The sequence below is a fragment of the Chiloscyllium punctatum genome, chromosome 33 (assembly GCF_047496795.1).
Source record: "Chiloscyllium punctatum isolate Juve2018m chromosome 33, sChiPun1.3, whole genome shotgun sequence".
Taxonomy (NCBI): Eukaryota; Metazoa; Chordata; class Chondrichthyes; order Orectolobiformes; family Hemiscylliidae; genus Chiloscyllium; species Chiloscyllium punctatum.
The window spans coordinates 23,082,752-23,101,705 of record NC_092771.1 but is presented as its reverse complement, the minus strand read 5'-3'; the positions used below and the strand labels follow the sequence as shown (position 1 = coordinate 23,101,705).

General features: G+C 47.0%; 1 protein-coding gene across 2 annotated transcripts in view; it reads right to left on the bottom strand.

Moving 5' to 3' along the window:
• The window catches only part of LOC140458481 (nuclear receptor ROR-alpha A), a 915,004-nt gene that overhangs the window by 58,422 nt on the left and 837,628 nt on the right, over nucleotides 1-18,954 (bottom strand). For both annotated transcript variants that reach the window (XM_072553141.1, XM_072553142.1), the window contains one exon: nucleotides 1,356-1,497. In XM_072553141.1, the coding sequence (XP_072409242.1) occupies nucleotides 1,356-1,497 (142 nt within the window). The remainder of the gene's footprint in view (nucleotides 1-1,355; nucleotides 1,498-18,954) is intronic.

Genomic DNA, 18,954 nt, shown 5'->3' with positions numbered 1-18,954 from the left:
CATACCATGCACATGTCAGTAAAGGCTGACTTGGTGACAGGATACCAGCCTCTGTGGATTATATCACTTGTTCCTACTGTCTATTCTTCTATGTATTATTTTGAAGCAGACTGTGAGCCACAACACTTCAGAACTGGCCTGGTAAAGCTTGACTGTACATTGTCGGTGCTCACCCCAGCAAATTCGGCCCTTGAACAGGTCACTGTATTCTGGAGGGAGTTGGGGGGGGTAGGATCCCTACCTCTGGCCCAGAAACTCTTGGTTCAAGTCTCACCTCAGGACCTGATGGTGACTGAAGCTAGCTCACAACGCAGTCACACAGTTTGATTAGCAAACCCGAAATCCTGCTCATGTGCTTCCGTCGGGCAGTAAGCCTGGCAGATTTTCCTGTCCAGCCAAGAACCATTTAGTAACTGCATCACTGCAGCATCTCCCACATGAAAAGACTCTGTGACCAAACCTCTCCTTGTCCTGAAGGTCTAACACACACATACCATAACTCTTTACAGTCGACAATTTTAACTGATTTTAAAGCGTGACATTTGAACATCACTGCCTTTAAAGATTTTCTTCAAGAACAAAATGCGATCAATAAACTCTGAAAAATTCTAACATAACTTTTTTGGATTTATCTTGTGGATCTTTACAGCTACAGTGCGATTTTATCATTTTTAACAGCAGTTACACCAACCTTTTATAGTTATTTTCTAACCAATCTGTTCAGAGATATTGTTAAACACTTCTGAATGGATGGGACATGACCCCGGATCTCCTGGTCCAGAGGCAGAGCTGCTACCCACTGTAGCACAAGAGCCCTCACCATCCTTTTGCATAACTCAAGCATAATAAATACGTGTTCAGGATTAAAACCACCTTCTCTGCTCTTTTCTCCACACTTAAGTAGCTCTTAGTATTGACCTTTCACGAGGTATTACGAAGCATGTTTTTCAGCTATTTAGAGTGAGAACAGAAGTAGAAGAATTATGGACAAAATGTGGCGCGGCTTTCAATTCGTTTGTCTCATGCACTAAATCTCTCTGCTTCGGTCAAAAAATTTTGAACACCTTTCAGTTCTGAAGAAGACTCGACATTTAAAGCTGTTTCTCTCTGTCAGACCTGCTGAGTTTCTCCAGCCCTCTCTGTCCATGTTTCCGATTCCCACATCCGCAGTATTATGGATTTTTACAGTGTTCACAGTGGCCTTACTTATTAGTCTTTCGTTACCATGACATTTAATGCCCAGTGGAACACGTGGCTCATGTGCTTGTGCAACTGCTTCAGCTCACGTGTGTGATATACTGTCAGTACAGGGGAGGCACAGCCTGGATAAAGCAGAGTGACTGTAGACAGCTTACCATCTCGAGACATTCCCACTGTCAAGCACTTCTGTAATCGGCAGTGCTGGCATCGATTGCGGCTTGTTCGGTCGATGAGGCAGTTCTTTTGTCGAGGGCATGAGTAGGTAGCATTGCTCTGTTGGCTTCTCCTGAAGAAACCCTTCGGTACAAATAAAACATTCACATCAGACACAGTCTCACACTAAAATCCAGCTTCACCCTCTTTAGGGACAGACTCCAGTTTCTATTCTTTGTTCAGCTTTGTCAATACGATAAGGCCACAGGACTGCTAGGGTGGCACGGTGGCCCAGTGGTTAGCACTGCTGCCTCACAGCGCCAGGGGCCTGGGTTCGATCCCAGCCTCGGGCGGCTGTCCATGTGCAGATTGTACACTATCTGCGTGGGTTTCCTCCGGGTACCCTGGTTTCCTCCCACAGTCCAATGATGTGCAGATTAGGGTGGATCGGCCATGCTAAATTGCCCACAGTGTCCAGGGACGTGCGGGTTAGGCGGGTCAGCTATGGTGAACGCAGGCTTACAGGGTCTGCGTGGGATGCCCTCGGGAGGGTCAGTGTGGACTCGATGGGCCGAGTAGCCAGCTCCCACACTGTAGGGATTCTATGTGAAAAGGCCATTCAGCCCTTCGAAGCAAAACTGATCCAACTGGTACATGGCCTCTCCAATTTAAATATCTATTTGAGAAGTTGCTTCTCCAGGAGAGTCTAGGACCCTGGGGGTGGAATCTCAGAACAACAAGTCGCGCATTGAAGACAGAAAAGAGCAGGAATTTTTTCCCTCAGAGGGACTGAAACTGTGAAATTCCTTACCACAAAGGGCTGTGAAGGTTAGGTCAGTCAGGATGTTCAAGGCTGAGACAGACAGATTTTTCTAATCAGGAAGGAAATCAAGGGTTAGGGGGAAAAGGCAGGCAAGTGGAGTGGAGGGTTATCAGATCACTCACTGAATGGTAGGGCTGACTCGATGGTCTCATTTCAGATTAATTTGTTACTTTTCTTGGTAAATTATTCCAGACATTTTTTTTTACTCAGAAAACTGTCACACACGTCGTTTTAAATCTACTTTCACTCAATTTCAATGCGATTCAACTTAAGAGTCAGAGAGTTATACGTGATGGAAACAGACCCTTCGGTCCAACTCGTCCACGCTGACCAGAAATTCGAACCCAATCTAGCCCCATTTGCCAGCATTTGGCCCATATCTCTCTAAATCCTTCCTAATCATGTACCCATCCAGATGCCTTTTAAATGTTGTAATTGTAACAGCCTCCACCACTTCTTCTGGCAGCTCATTCCATACATGTCTGGGTATATGAATAGGAAAGGTTTGGAGGGATATGGGCTGGGTGCTGGCAGGTGGGACTAGATTGGGTTGGGATATCTGGTCGGCATGGACAGGATGGACCGAAGGGTCTGTTTCCGTGCTGTATGATTATGATTCTAAAACTCTATTTCCTCCTTCAAAGTATTCAGTGTACCAGCATCTGCCACACTCTGAATTCCACAGATTCATGACCCTTTGATTGAAGTAATTTCTCGTCATCTCTGTCTAAAACTGTCGTCCTTTGTCCTAAAACTATGACCCTCTTCTTCTAGGTTACCCCTCAAGGGTAAACAGCCTCTCTATGTTTAGATTAGATTAGATTACTTACTGTGTGGAAACAGGCCCTTTGGCCCAACAAGTCCCCACCGACCCTCCAAAGAGCAACCCACCCAGACCAATTCCCCTACATTTACCCCCTCACCTAACACTACGGGCAATTTAGCATGGCCAATTCACCTAACTGCACATGTTTGGACTGTGGGAGGAAATTGGAGCACCCGGAGGAAACCCACAGAGACGGGGAGAACGTGCAAACTCCACACAGACAGTTGCCTGAGGTGGGAATTGAACCTGGGTCTCTGGCGCTGTGAGGCAGCAGTGCTAACCACTGTGCCGCCCTTTATGACTACTTTGTCAACCCCCTTTAGCATCTCATATACCTCTCATTCTTCTAAACTTCAAAGAATATTAGTCTAAACTGCTCAATTTCTCATGTCTCAAGCCTTTCAGCTCTGGAATTAACCGAGTGAACCTCCACCGAACTGCCTCCAATGCAACTACATCCTCCCTCAAGTAAGCAAACAAAAAGTTATCACAAATAAAAAATGCATGTTATTGTAAAAAGCCTTCTGACACAGATTAAAAGCTGGGGGAGGCAGGAGAGAGACAGTGATGATAACGGGACAAGACTATGACCAATGGGGTAGAGAGAGTTGCATTCCCTTGGGTTCTGTACAGGGAGCAAAACCTTGCAGCTGATTTATCACTGAATGTGGACAAAGGATAGAGAGCAGTGTATCCAACTATGAAGATGACACCGATGGCCCACAACACACTACGTGAACGAAAGTCGGATGTGACACACAGCCAAAGTTGGAGAACTTAACGCCCTCTCTCAAAGCAAATTTGGAGGCAAGATAGTTTGAGTTAGTGTTAGGGTTTGGGTTAGGATTAGGGTTAGTATTAGGGTTAGGGTTAGTATTAGGGTTAGTATTAGGGTTAGGATTAGGGTTAGTATGAGGGTTAGGTTAGGGTTTGGGTTAGGATTAGGGTTAGGGTTTGGGTTAGGATTAGGGTTAGTATTAGCGTGAAGGTTAATGTTAGGGTGAGGTTTAGGGATGGAGTTAGAGTTGGAGTTAGGATTGGGGTTCACCTTAAGGTTAGAGTTAGGATTAGAGTTTATTTTAGGGTTAAGGTTAGGATTAGGGCTGGGGTTCAAGTTAAGGTTAGAGTAAGAGTTAAGGTTATGTTTCAGGTGAAGGTTCATCAGGCAGGATAGGGTCCGAGTTAGATTTAGGATTAGGGCTCAGATTAATCAGACAGGATAGGGTCAGAGTTAGGTTTAGGGTGATAGCTAAGGTTAATCAGGCAAGTTAGGGTCAGGATTAGGGCTGAGGTTAATTAGGCAGGACAGAGTTAGGGCTAGGGTTAAGATTAATCAGGCTGGAGAGGGTTAGGGCGAAGGTTAATCAGGCAGGACAGGGTTAGGGTTAGGGCTAAGGTTAAGGTTAATCAGGCAGGAAAGGGTCAGGGTTAGGGCTAAGGCTCAGGTTAAACAGGCAGGACAGGTTAGGGTTCGGGCTAAGGTTAATCAGGCAGGAGGTGCCAGATGGAAATCCTGCCACTTGTGGGCCTCTGTCAGGAAAGACCCATGGATAGCTTTCCTGTCCTGCAGCAAGTAAAGGTCCCAAGTAGGCAATTAATGCCCACTTAATGGCCTCACCCCCAACTGCCCAAGGTTTGCAAAAGGCAAAGCTACAGAATTCGCAGCCATCTGCAGCTGAAAGTGCAGATGCATTTTGATCTCATGACGCCACAGATGCCAGTCTTTGGCCAGTTTGATTCATTGTGTGTGAGATGAAGAACCAGCTGAAGGTTTCAGATAGTGCAAAGACTATGGGCCCTGACAACACCCTGGGTTACGGGACTGAAGGTTTGTGCTCCAGAACTAACGGTACCCATAACTAAACCGTTCCTGCACACCCACGTGGAACGTTACCCGGATAAGGCCTGGACGTGGTAAATAGGACAAATCGAATCCTGCCAATGAACACTCCACCAGCCTCATCTCGATCACCAGCAAAGTGATGACAGGTATCATCGACAGTGCGATCAAGCAGCACTTACACATCAATAGCCCACTCACTGAACTCAAACTGGGTGCTGCCAGGGCCACTTGATTCCTGACCTCATTATAGTTTTAGTCCAAACATGTTCTAGAGAGCTGAACTCCAGAGGGGAGGTGAGAGTGATGGCCTTTGACCTACACGTCACTGGGAGAGGCATCAATGAGCCCCGGCAAAACTAAAATAAATGGAATATTGGCATGTCCTAGGTTCAACCATGTTTAGTTGCTTCATCAAAGATGCTCTCTGCATCATAAAGTCTGAGGTGGGGATGTTCACCAATGATCGCACAATGTTCAGCACCATTTGTGACTCATGTACTGAAGCAGTCCATTCAAATGCATCAAGACCGTGACAAAGCCCTGATGGGTGGCAAGTAATACTCATACTACACAAGCATCAAGGAGGCAATGACCATCTCCAAGAGAATATCTGACTATCACCCCTTGCCTGTCAATGTCATTACCATCGCTGCGTCCTGGGGGTTACCATTTACCAGAAGCTGACCTGGACTGTTCATATAAATACTGTGGCTACAAGAGCAGGTCAGAGGCTGCAGCAAGTACTCAATTCCTGTTGCCCCAAAACCTATCCACCACCTACAGGCACACGCCAGGAGTGTGAAGGAATACATCTGGATGAGTGCAGCTCCAACAACACTCAAGCAGCTCAATACCATCAGGGGTAAAGACGCCCGACATATTGGCTACACTGACCACTCTCAACAGTCATCCCTATCACCAACAGCAGTGTGCACCAGCTCTAGCACACACGACAACAACTCACCAAGGTCCCTCCAACAGCACCTTCCAATATTGTGACCTCTACCACCTAGAAGTTTATGGGTGTGTTGGAAAACTACCACTTGAAACCCCCCACCCCCCCAACTCACTCACACTCACACTCACACACACACACTACACACACACAAACTATTCTGACTTGGAACTGTATCAACACTCGTTCGGTATCACTGGGTCTAAATCCCTCACAGCATCAGGGATGTATAGACACGATATGGGCTGCAGCAGTTCAAGGACACCCTGCTCTCAAGGGCAATTAGGGATTCTAGTCTTGCCAATGATGCCAACAAACTATGAATAATCAAATAAAAAGAGCAAACTAGTGCTTGAGAATTCTGATGTGGAGATGCCGGTGTTGAACTGGGGTCAGAAGTCGCACGACAGCAAGCGCTGCTCCTTCGTCAGAGGAAGTGAAAAGAATTCTGAGGGGTCTCACCTTCTGACCAGTGAAAGCCTATTCACCATTGAAAAGGCACAAGTCAAGACTGTGATGGAGAATTTCCCACTTGTCAGGATCAATGCCTCAAAAGGCTCATTGCTGTGTTAGGGAAAGCAGTCCTCTTCACCAGCACCACCGGCCAGAAATGGCTGATGCCTGTACTGTATACAAGATACACTGCAGGACCCCACCAACAGGACTCTCCAAACCTACAACCTCTACCATCTAGAAGCACAAGGGCAGCAGATGTACAGGAACACCACCACCAGGAAATTCCCCATCAAGCCTCACCCTGACTTAACACCATATCATTGTTCTTTCACTATGGTTGGATCAAAATCAAGGGAGAAACTATTTCCTGTAGCAGAGGTAGTCCATAATAAAAATAAAAGAGGACCAGTCCTTGAACTGAACAGTGGAGGACAGGGAGTGACTTTGCCCATGGTCATGGAAACCCAATACTGAATCCCCAAAATGTCAAAAGAGGGAGGTTTGGATTAGACTCTGCCTTTTTATAGCCAGAGACACCAAACATAGAAAAACAAAGTACTGTGAATGCCAGAGAACTGAAAATAAAACATAAAATGGTGGAGAAACTCAGTAGGTCTGGCAGTATCCATGGAGACAGAAACTGAGTTAACATTTCAAGTCCGGTATGATTCTTCCGAGGAATCTGAAGAACGCTCATATTGGTCTCAGAACAATAATTTTACTTCCCTCTGGCAGGGAGGAAGTGATAAGGTAAGGGAACCGTGGTTTACTAAAGAAAATGTATCTCTTGTTAAGCGGAAGAGGGAGGCTTATTTGACATTGAGGCAAGATGGAGAGTTACAGATCAGCTAGGAAGGATTTAAAGAGAGAGTTAAGAAGAGCAAGGAGGTGACATGAGCAGTCTTTAGCAGGGATAATAAAGGAGAACCCTAAAACTTTCCAAAGGTATGTGAGGAATAAAAGGATGACTAGGGTAGAAATAGGGTCAGTCAAAGACTGAAGTGGGAAGTTGTATGTGGACCCTATGAAGATTGGAGAGATGCTAAATGAATATTTCCCATCTGTTTTTCCTCAGGAAAAGGAGAATATTGTAGAGGAGAAGAATGAGATACGGGCTATTAGAACAGAAAGGATTGAGGTTAGTAAAGAGTAGACATTATCAATTCGAGAAGGTGTGCATGTCGGTAAGTCTCCTGGGCTGAATGGGATTTATCCAAGGATTCTCTGGGAGGCTAGGGAGGAGATGGCAGAGCCTTTCGCTTGATCTTTGAGTCGTCATTGTCTACAGGTTTGGTACCAGAGGACGGGAGGATTGCAAATGTTGTGGCTTGTTCAAGAAGTGCAGCAGAGATGACCCAGGTAATTATAGATCAGTGAGCCTTACATCTGCTGTAGGAAAAGTTTTGGAAAAGAATATAAGAGATAGGATTTATAATCATCCAGAAAGCAACAATTTGATTTCAGAGAGTCAACATGGTTTCGTCAAAGGCAGGTCGTGTCTCACAAACCTCATTGAGGTTTTTTGAGAAGGTGACCATGCATGTAGATGAGGGTAGGGCAGTTGATGGTATACATGGACTTCCATAAAGCTTTTGGTAAGGTTCCATATGGTAGGCTGTTGGAGAAAATGCAGAGGCATAGAATTGAGGGTGATTTAGCAGTTTGGATCAGAAACTGGCTTTCTGTCATAAGGCAGTGAACAGTGGTTGATGGAAAATATTCAGCCTGGAGTCTGGTTACTAGTGGTGTGCCACAAGGATCTGTTCTGGGACCACTGCTGTTTGTCATTTTTATAAATGACTTAGATGCAGGCATGGATGGATAGGTTAGTAAATTTGCAGATAACACTAAAGCTGGTGGAATAGTGGACAGTGTGGCAGAATGTTGCAGAGTGCAGGAGGACTTGGATAAACCGCAGCACTGGGCTGAGGGGTGGCAAATGGAGTTCAATGCAGATAAATGTGAGGTGATTCACTTTGGGAAGAATAACAGGAAGGCAGAGTACTGGGTCAATGGAAAGATTCTTGGTAGTGTGGATGTGCAGAGGGATCTTGGTGTCCATGTACATAGATCCCTGGAAGTTGCCTTCCAGGTTATTAGTGCTGTTAAGAAGGTATACGGTGTGTTAGGTTTCATTGGTAGAGGGATTGAGTTCCGGAGCTGTGATATCATGCTGCAACTATACAAAACGCTGGTGCGGCCGCACTTGGAATATTGTGGATAGTTCTGGTCACCCCATTACAGGAAGGATGTGGAAGCATTGGAAAATGTGCAGAGGAGATTTACCAGGATGTTGCCTGGTCTGGAGGGAAGGTCTTATGAGGAGACAAGGCAGCTAAGAGAGGATTTAATAGAGACATACAAGGTGATCAGAGGATTAGATAGGGTGGACAGTGAGAGTCTTTTTCCTAGGATGATGACGTCGGTTTGTACGAGTGGGCATAGCTACAAATTGAGGGGTGATAGATTTAAGACAGAAGTCAGAGGCAGGTTCTTTACTCAGAGAGTGGTAAGGGCGTGGAATGCCCTGCCTGCCAATGTAGTTAACTCAGACACATTAGGGAGATTTAAACAATCCTTGGATAAGCACATGGATGATGATGGGATAGTGTAGGGGGATGGGCTTAGATTAGTTCACGGGTCGGCGCAACATCGAGGGCCAAAGGGCCTGTTCTGTGCTGTATTGTTCTATGTTCTGCATAGCTGCCAAATAATGATGAGTCTGGGAAAGGCAGGCACAGGATGTGGAAAGGAATATAATTTTCCCAAGAACTTACAGTATCTGCTGGAATCGACATAATCAGTCCAGTACTCATCCCCATTCCACCACATCTTGGTCTAAACAAAACTGTGAACCAACGTCTGGTCAAAACTTAAAACAAAAGCACGGTCTGACAAGAACCAAATATGACAAATCTAACTGGGCTCTGGTCATTCCTAATTCTGTCAGCGAAATACAGTATTCTCTTGTATTTTTAGGGTGACACTGCTGTGACCAAGGGACCAAAGTTCAAATCCAGCCTCAGGTGACTGTCTGTGTGGAGTTTGCACATTCTCCCCGTGTCTGCGTGGGTTTCCTCCGGGTGCTCCGGTTTCCTCCCACAGTCCAAAGATGTGCAGGTCAGGTGGTCTGACCATGGGAAATTGCCCACAGAGTGCAGGGATGTATAGGTTAGGTGGGTTAGCCATAGGAAATGCAGGGCTACAGCGATAGGATTGGGGGTGGGGGGTGAGTCTGGGTGGGATGCTTTTTTGGAGGGTCAGTCTGGACTCGATGGGCCAGAAAGCCTGCTTCTGTAATGTAGGGATCCCATGATATGGGTCATGTCAAGAAGTCACATGACACCAGGTCATAGTCCAACAGGTTGATCTAAAATTACAAGCTATTGGAGCGCTGCTCCTTCATCTCCTCTTTTCACAAAGGGTGGGGAGAGACTGCCAACGTAGCTTTGTCCATTGACTAGTAATATGGAAGTTCAAATTCTATCACAGTAGGGTGGCTCAGTGGTTAGCACTGCTGCCTCACAGCTCCAGGGAGTTGGTTTAATTCCTCCTTTAGGCAATTGTCTGTGTGGAGTTTGCACATTCTCCCCGTGTCTGCGTAGGTTTCCTCCGGGTGCTCCGGTTTCCTCCCACAGTCCAAAGGTCAGGTGGGTTGGCCGCGCTAAATTGTCCATAGAGTCCAGGGACATGCAGGCTAGGTGGGTTAGCTGTAGGAAATGCAGGGTTACCGCAATAGTTGGTGGGGGGGGGGGGGGGGGGGTGACGTGGGTGGGATGCTCTTTGGTGGGTCAGTGTGAACCCGATGGGCCAAATGGCCAAATTCCTCAATGTTGGGATCTGATGAGACGGCAAAAGGGAGGACTGCAGATGCTGGAAACCAGAGTCTAGATCAGAGTGGTGCTGGAAAAGCACAGCAGGTCAGGCAGCAACCGAGGAGCAGGAAAATCGACGTTTCGCTATTCCTGATGAAGGGCTTTCGCCTGAAACGTCGATTGTCCTGCTCCTCGGATACTCCCTGACCTGCTGCGCTTTTCCAGCACCACTCTGATCTGATGATATGGGCCAAGTCAAGAAGTCACATGACACCAGGTTATGGTCCAACAGGTTTATTTAAAATCACAAGCTATTGGAGCGCTCCGAAAAGCTCATGATTTTGAATAAACATGATGTCATGTGACTTCCAACATTATCTGCGCCAGTCTGACACTGGCACCTCCCCACCGTGAGGTGGGCAGTAGATATGGCACCAGACAGTGGTGAACGCAGAGAGCTCTGATTACAAATAAAAACGACGAGTTCAAATTTGACTTTGTTTGGCCGACTGATAATATTAGCTAAATGAATTGACACTAACAGCTAATTATCATACTGATCTGCCCCAATAGGCCCATATGTTTTAATTAGTTAGTCACTGGCTGTTTAATTAGGGGAAAAGGCAGCTGTCAGCTGTCAAGCTGTTTCTTCCAAATGTGCATTTGCAGGGGAATAGCCCGTGACTAGTGGGGCCGCTTTATTCTTAATACAGCGGAGTAGTGATTTATCATCCCTCGTCTTTAATGGCATGCCTCACTAAATCCTTCTGTTTGTATTAAATCCTGTGTTGATAGAGTAACAACAATATTGGAGCACTGCAGAGGCTTCCTCACTGAGACAGTAATGAACAGTGAAGCATTGGTGAGGTGACGAAGGAGGAAGCTGTTTTCAATCGCTCGGAGTTTGTTCCCCTGGCCTGCCGATCACAGCCACCCAGCAGACGCACTTCTGACAACCCTACCCTCTTGTGTTTTATTTCTTATTTTCCTAACTTACTCTACGTAACACATATACACAGTGTCAGGCACTCTCTCTCCTCACCTGTTGTTAAAATGGGGATGAAGGAGCAGCATTCCAATAGCTTATGATTCTAAATAAACCTGTTGGACGATCACCTGGTATCATGTGACTTTTGACTTGAGCCATGGATCTCTACATTGCAGAAGCAGGCCATTCAGCCCATCGAGTCCACACTGACCCTCCAAACAGCAACCTCCCCCCCCCCCCCCATACTCACTCCCTTCCCCACCCTATCGCTGTAACCTTGCATTTCCCATGGATAATCCACCGAGCTTACACATCATTTTTTCTCCGTTGTTTTGTCCCGAGGTTCTTCGTACCTAAGGTAGTGCTGTGTGTTGGGATATTGCACACTTTTCCTGTGCTCCTGATCTTCTGTACACTCGAGGACACGTGACAATAAAGGCGAAAGTGGGTACTGCGGATGCTGGAGATTAGAGTCAAGATTAGACCGGTGCTGGAAAAGCACAGCAGGTCAGGCAGCATCCGAGGAGCAGGAAAATTGACGTTGTGGGCAGGAGCCTCTCATCAGGAATGAGGCTGGGAGCCTCCGGGGTGGAGAGTTAAATGGGGAGGGTGGGGTGGGGCGGGGCTTGGGAGAAGTAGCTGAGAATGCAATAGGTGGATGGAGTTGTGGGTAAAGGTGATAGGTTGGAGAGGAAGGTGGAGGGGATAGGTGGGAAGGAAGATTGGCAGGTAGGACAGGTCATGAGGAGCTCCACCCTGAAGGTTCCCAGTCTCATTCCTGATGAAGGGCTCCTGCCCGAAACGTTGATTTTCCTGCTCCAAACATGCTGCCTGACCTGCTGTGCTTTTCCAGCACCACTCTGATCTATACGTGACAATAAATCAAATTCTCATTCGCCTCTCCTTCCCCAATTTCACCTAATGGCTTGCAGTCCTCAAGCTCTTGTCTGTACCGGATTTAAATTTGCTTTTCCCACTTGTTTGATTTTATCGAGTCAGTTGTCAGCTTTCAGGTAGTATTCTCGCCCGAGGGAGAGCTGAACACAAGTTGACAGCAGCCCTGAGGAAATGCAACACTGTCAGAGGTAGCAAGAAGGCTTCACTGTCAGAAGAAGGTGGGAATTCTCTCTGGTATTCTGGACAAAACCTGACCCTCAATCAACACCATTGCAATCAGGTAACTGTTGTGGATCTTGCTGTGTGTAAATTGAATGCCGTGTTTCCAATGTTACAACAGTCACTATATTCTAAGAGGATTTACCATTGAATCCTTACAGTGCGGAAGCAGACCTTTCGGCCCATCGAATCCACACCAAGCCTCCGAAGAGTATCCCACCCGGATCCATGCCCTTCTGACTAATCCACCTAACCTACACCTCCCTGAACACTACGGGCAAGTTAGTAAGGCCAATCCACCTGACCTGCACATCTTTGTGACTGTGGGAGGAGACCGGAGCACCCGGAGGAAACCCACGCTGACATGGGGGAGAATGTGCAAACTCCACACAGAGAGTCGCCTGAGGCTGGGATCGAACCCGGGTCCCTGGTGCTGCGAGGCAGCAGTGCTAACCACTGAGCCACCTGACTTCATTGGTCACTATGTGTTTTGGAATGTGGTGAAAAGAGTGGGGCATAACACCGAAGGTTCCCTTCTTTGATTCAGTGCCTCCTGAACCTTTTCCCACCTCAAGTTTTAAAAACTGTCGTGACCAATCATTGTGTGACTGGATTGTTTGAGGGAGAAACGGGATCCTTTTAGAGTGAGAGAACAGCTGATTCTTACTCAGTTGTAGACCGTGTGACTGCATCAGCGCTCGGGACCGATAGCACAAACGCAGAAGAAATAATTCTGACAACCCAGGCGTCCCGAACTGGGGGGGTCACAGTCTACGGGTTATATTTTAGACTGAGACGAGGAGAAATTTCTTCATCCTGAATTTCTGTGGCATTCTCTGGCAGGGAAATCAGTTAAGGCCAAACACTGAATGTTTTCAGAAGAAGACAGATATAGTTCTTCATGCAAAGGGATCAAAGGGTATAGGTGAAAAAGTGGGAACAGGGGAGTGAACTGGATAATCAGCCACGATTGTACTGAATGGTGGAGCAGGCTCAAAGGGCCAATGGCCTACTCCTGCTCCTTTTTTCTACCTAAAGTTTTAGCTCGTGATCCTTACCCCCAGCTTTGATTGATTGATTGATTTATTGTCATATGTACCGAAGTACAGTGAACAGTTTAGTTTACAAGCAGCATACACTGATCACAGTAAGCAAGGACATACAGACCAAAAGACTTAGACAGAAGCATACAGGTTACATTGCACAGGGCATCCAAGAGCAATTAACGTTAGCAAGGTCAGCATTATTTGAGGTTAGAGTCCATTCACCAGTCTGATAACAGCCAGGAAGAAGCTGTTCCTGAACCTGCAGGGGTGTGTGTGTTTAAGCTTCTGTACCTAGTGCCTGACGGAAGAGGTTGTAGGAGATCATTATCGGGGTGCGATGGGTGTTTGATGATGTTGGCAGCCTTTCCACGTCAGCGAGTTGTGTAAATGGAGTCCATGGATGGGAGGTTGGCTTCTGTGATGGTCTGGGCTGTGCACACAACCTTCTAGAGTTTCTTACAGTCCTAGGCAGAGCAGTTGCTGTACCAGGCCGTGATGTACCCGGATAGTATGCTCTCAACGGTGCGTTTGTAGAAGTTGGTCAGGGTCCTTATGGACATGCTGAATTTTCTGAGCCGTCTGAGGAAGAAGAGGTGTTGTTGTACCTTCTTGACCATCACATCTAGGTGGGGTGTCCAGGACAGGTTGTTGGTTATTGTCACTGAGGAACTTGACACTCTCCACCCTCTCAACCTCAGTTCCATTGACGTAGGTGAGGGTGTGTTCTCCTTTTTTCTTATTAAAGTCAAAGACCAGTTCTTTAGTTTTGCCAATGTTGACAGAGAGAGCTGTGGTTGGGTCTGTCCCTGTGACAATATTGATAGATAAAGCTGCATTAACAGTGATCTTGCAAAGCCAGTGCTGATTGGGTGCTGAGTGTATGCAGGTCCACACAGCTCCCTCTCAGCACATGACAGATCCAAGACACGCCAAAGAGTAAGGGACACTGGGTACAGCCTGGGCTTGAAGACACTGTTAAAATGGCAGGCCCAAACAATTTTAGGAGGTTTCAAAAGAGAGATGGATATATATTTGAAACTGGTGAAGTTAGAGGGCCACTGAGGTTGAGTTGGAGAGTTGAGCTAGCTGGGTAGGAGCTTTCAGGAGCTGGTACAGACATGCTGGGTCAAATGGCCTCCTTCAGTAATGTAAAATTCCATGATACTAACTTGTATCTATATCATACCGTTAGTGTAATAGTCACTAAGATGTTCCAATCAAAGAGCAGCCAAGTAAAAATGAACACCAAACCACACAAAGATGGAAGTGCAGATGTTTGGTCAAACAGGTCGGTTTTAAGGAGTCCACAGTCATATTCATAGAGTGTTTGCACCGTGGTGGGGGAGAAACAGGGTCTTTAGTCCTGAGTACCACACATTAAGGATGACGTAAAGGCAATAGCAAGGCTACAGAAAAGATTCACGCAAGTGGTCCGAGGGAAGTGGCACCTCAGCTGTGAGGGTTGATTCAGAATCCCAGACTGATCTCCTCAGGGAGAAGAGAATTAAGAAGAAGTAATTTGATGGAAGATTTTGAAATCAAGAGATCTGGGCTGACTTGGAAGTATATCGCCTTCATTGTCATAGAGTCCTTCGACTGGGACAATCCATCCATCTTAGGACAAGCCAAACAGAGACATGCATGAGAAATCCTAGAAGCGTGGCATTCCAACTGGAACTCTATCAACAAACACAGGGAGTTAGACCCCATCTACTACCCCCTGAGAGAAAGAACAGGAAATGACATCACCCAGGAAATGACATCACCACAGGAAATGACATCACCAACCCAAACATATCAATTGAAAGCAGGAATCATGTACACTGCTTCACCTGAGGCCCACTGAAGATGTTATCTAGTTGGGTGACGAAATGTCTGGAAATGAACCTTCCAGCTCAGCGAGCAAACCTACAGCCAGAACTCAACCTGAGCTACAAATCTAATCAAAACTCGCTAAGACCAAAATGTCTGTCCACGCTAACCCAATTTCTCTGCACTTGGCCCCATATCCTTCTAACCCTTTCCTATCCATGTATTTGTCCAAATGCCCTTAAAATGTTGTTAATGCACCCGCCTCAACCATTCTGCCTGCAGCTCATTCCTTATGTGTACCACCCTCTGTGTAAAAATGTTGTCCCTCAGGTTCCCTTTTATTCTTTTCCCTCTATCCTTAAACTGATGCCCTCTAGACCTCAATTCCCCAACCCTAAGAAAAAGACTGAGTGCATTCACCCTATCCATGCCTCTCATGATCTTATCCACTTCTATAAGATCCCACCTCAGTCTCCTATGCTCGAAAGAAAAAATGTCCTACCTTGTCCAACTTCACCTTATAACTCGGACCATTCAGTCCTGGCAACGCCCTTATAAATTTATTCTGTACTCTCTCCAGTTTAATAACATCCTTTCTATAGCAAGGTGACCAAAACTGAACACAATACTCCAAGTGCGGCCTCACCAACGTCCTGCACAACTGCAGCATAACTTCTCAACTTCGATACTCAATGCCCGACTGTGACTCCACGTTCTGAGAACCACGCACCTGAACTCCACGGTCGCTGGGTCAAAATCCTGGCATTCCCTCCCTCAGGGCATTGTGGGTCTGCCCACAACAGGTGGACTGCAGCGGTTCAAGATGGCAGCTCACAACCACCTTCTCAAGGGGCAACTAGGGACGGGCCATAGATAGCGATGCTCACATCCCAAAAATGAATCAAAAAACGTTGCCAGGGAGAAGGTGTTTCCAATATCAGAAGGTTGGTGCATCAGTGAACAATGATTTACAGTATTAAACTCAAGAAGCAGTCTGTGGTTAGAATCTGGAAGTGAAGTGGAGGCCGTTTCAATGGGAGCTTTCAAAAAAATAAGAAACTGGCTAATTATCTGCAGCACAAAAAGAGTCGCAAGGCTGAAGGGAAAATGGAATAGTAATTTATTGGCACTTGTTTTCTTTACAAAATGTTTAAGTGAAAAGTGAAAAGTGTTTAAGTCGCCACACTCCAGCGCTGTTTTCATAACAACTTATATATTTTTTTTAAAAAGACAACATATAGACAAGGCCCATCTTAGTTCAATTCCGAGCTTCAGGGCTCCTGAGGCTGAAGGAACCCGACACCGAAGCCAGAAATTCCGGACCATTGGAATCCTGGACATGGACCCACCATGACGCTGAAGATGGTGCAGCAGGTGCTGTAAGAAATTCTGGGCCATTGGAATCCCGGACCTGGACCTCATCGTCACAGATGCAGCCCACATGTGGCAGGACCCCTCTCCCCCCCCCCCCCCCAAGGAGATGGCCGTAATGACCACGAGGAATGGCCGGATCCACAACACATTCTCCACCACAGCCACCAAAAGCAGGTAAGATGAGTTTTGATGTTAGAAAATGATAATTTTTAAAAAGAAAGATGCGGCAGGCCTTCTAGAAACATAGAAGATAGGAGGAAACCATTCGGCCCTGCTCCACCATTCATCACCATCATAGCTAATCGTCCAACTCAATAGCCTAATCCTGCTTTCTCCCCATAACCTTTGATCCCATTTGCCCCAAGTGCTATCTCTTGAATACATTCAATGTTTTGATACCAGCTACTTTCTGTGGTAATGAATCCCACAGGCTCGCCACTCTCTGGGTGAAGAAATGTCTCCTCATCTCTGTCCTAAAGGGTTCACCCTCTATCCTCAGACTGTGACCCCTGGTTCTGGACTCACCCACCATCGGGAACATCCTCCCTGCACCTATCCTGTCTCGTTCTGCACAGAAACAGACGGTCCCGGAGCCCGAACACTTCCTACTTTGCCGCCGCCATCTTGGTGAAAGAGTGGAACCAGCTGAGTTATTCTTCCTCAGAGCTCGAAGACCACACGCCACCAGTTTACGGTCCAACAGGTTTCTTTAAAATCGCAAGCTTTCGAAGCGCTGCTCCTTCACCAGGTGAAGTCTATACCTTGGAGCTGACAGATGTGATGGATCGATTGGCCTCATTCTGAGCTGCAACATCCTGTGATGGTCAGTGGGTTCTGATACCTGGCCACTATCTATGTTTTTCTCCTTCTATTTGTATGGTGCACGGTTCATCATTTTACATCAATGTGCCTCAAAGTCTTTTTTTAGGTTAGATTAGATTCCCCTAGTGTGGAAACAGGTCCTTTGGCCCAACAAGTCCACACCGACCCTCCGAAGAGCAATCCACCCAGACCCATTTCCCTCTGACTGATGCGCCTAACACTATGGGCAATTTAGCGTGGCCAATCCACCCTAACCTGCACATCTTTTGGAGTGTGGGAAGAAACCAGAGCACCCGGAGGAAACCCATGCAGACACGGGGAGAATGTGAAAACTCCACACACAGGTGGATTTGAACCTGGGTCTCTAGCGCTGTGAGGTAGCAGTGCTAACCACCGAGCCATTGTGCCGCCCCACAGATTAGATTACTTACAGTGTGGAAACAGGCCCTTCGGCCCAACAAGTCCACACCGACCCGCCGAAGCACAACCCACCCATACCCCTACATTTACCCCTTCACCTAACACTACAGGCAACTTAGCCTGACCAATTCACCTAACCTGCACATTTTTGGACTGTGGGAGGAAACCGGAGCACCCGGAGGAAACCCACGCAGACACGGGGAGAATGTGCAAACTCCACACAGTCAGTCAGTCGCCTGAGGCAGGAATTGAACCCGGGTCTCTGGCGCTGAGAGGCAGCAGTGCTAACCACTGTGCCACCGTGCTGCCCACAGGAAGGGGAAAAAAGACTTAGGAAAGACCTGAGGGGCAACCTCTTCATACAGAGAGTGGTGCGTATATGGAATGGGCTACCAGAGGAAGTTGAGGCAGGTACAATAGCAACATTTAAAAAACATTTAGCCAGGTACATGGATGGGAAGGGTTTCAAGGGATATAGACCAAATGCAGGTAATTGGACTAGCTGTGTGGGCACCATGGTCAGCATGGACCAGTGTGGGCCGAAGGGCCTATTTCCATGCTGTATAACTCTATGACTCTATAACTGATCACCAATTCAGTCACTTGCTTTCTTTGAAAAATAAATTGTTCTTTTGTGGAATTTAGGTGTCACTCTCAAGTCAGCCTCTGTTGCTTTTCTCTAATTGGCCCGAACTGAGTAGCTGCCAAGACCATAGCAGAGGGCAACGCCACTTCATGCGGAATTGGCTCCAATTTACCTCAGGGACTGGTTCAGAGTTTGAAGCTCATTCGTAACAGCCGGGAAAAGATGGGCAATTCCATAGCAGTGCCGATGCCTCAACTTCCATTTTGGAAGCTCAGACAGAAGTTATGAGATCCATGCTTGTTGCCAATGGAAACCCTTGAACGTTTCGTAGCCGCAAATCTCAGCTCAATCTCACAGCACACCCAATAATGGGCACTCCAGCAGGCCATGGGGATTGCTCTGGGCTTGCAGGGCCCCCGTCCGACTTCAGCACGTCCCTATTCCACTGCACGTTGCTTTCGCTGGTCAGACAGCCACTACAGATCACTGCTTTCCCCCGACAGGGACAGTGCAGTCCCAATGCCAGGCCCTCAAAGCTGCTCGAGGGAGCCCTCCAAGGGTCATCTGGCCCAGCCTCTGCCAGTGAAAAGCAGCAGCCTACCACCATCCGCTGGGATGGCACATCATCAGAGACGATTTGGCAGAGGCCCCCAGAAAACCAGCACTGAGGCGGGTGTAGAAGGGCGAGTACAGTTTTCTCTGCATATCACAGCTTAGTA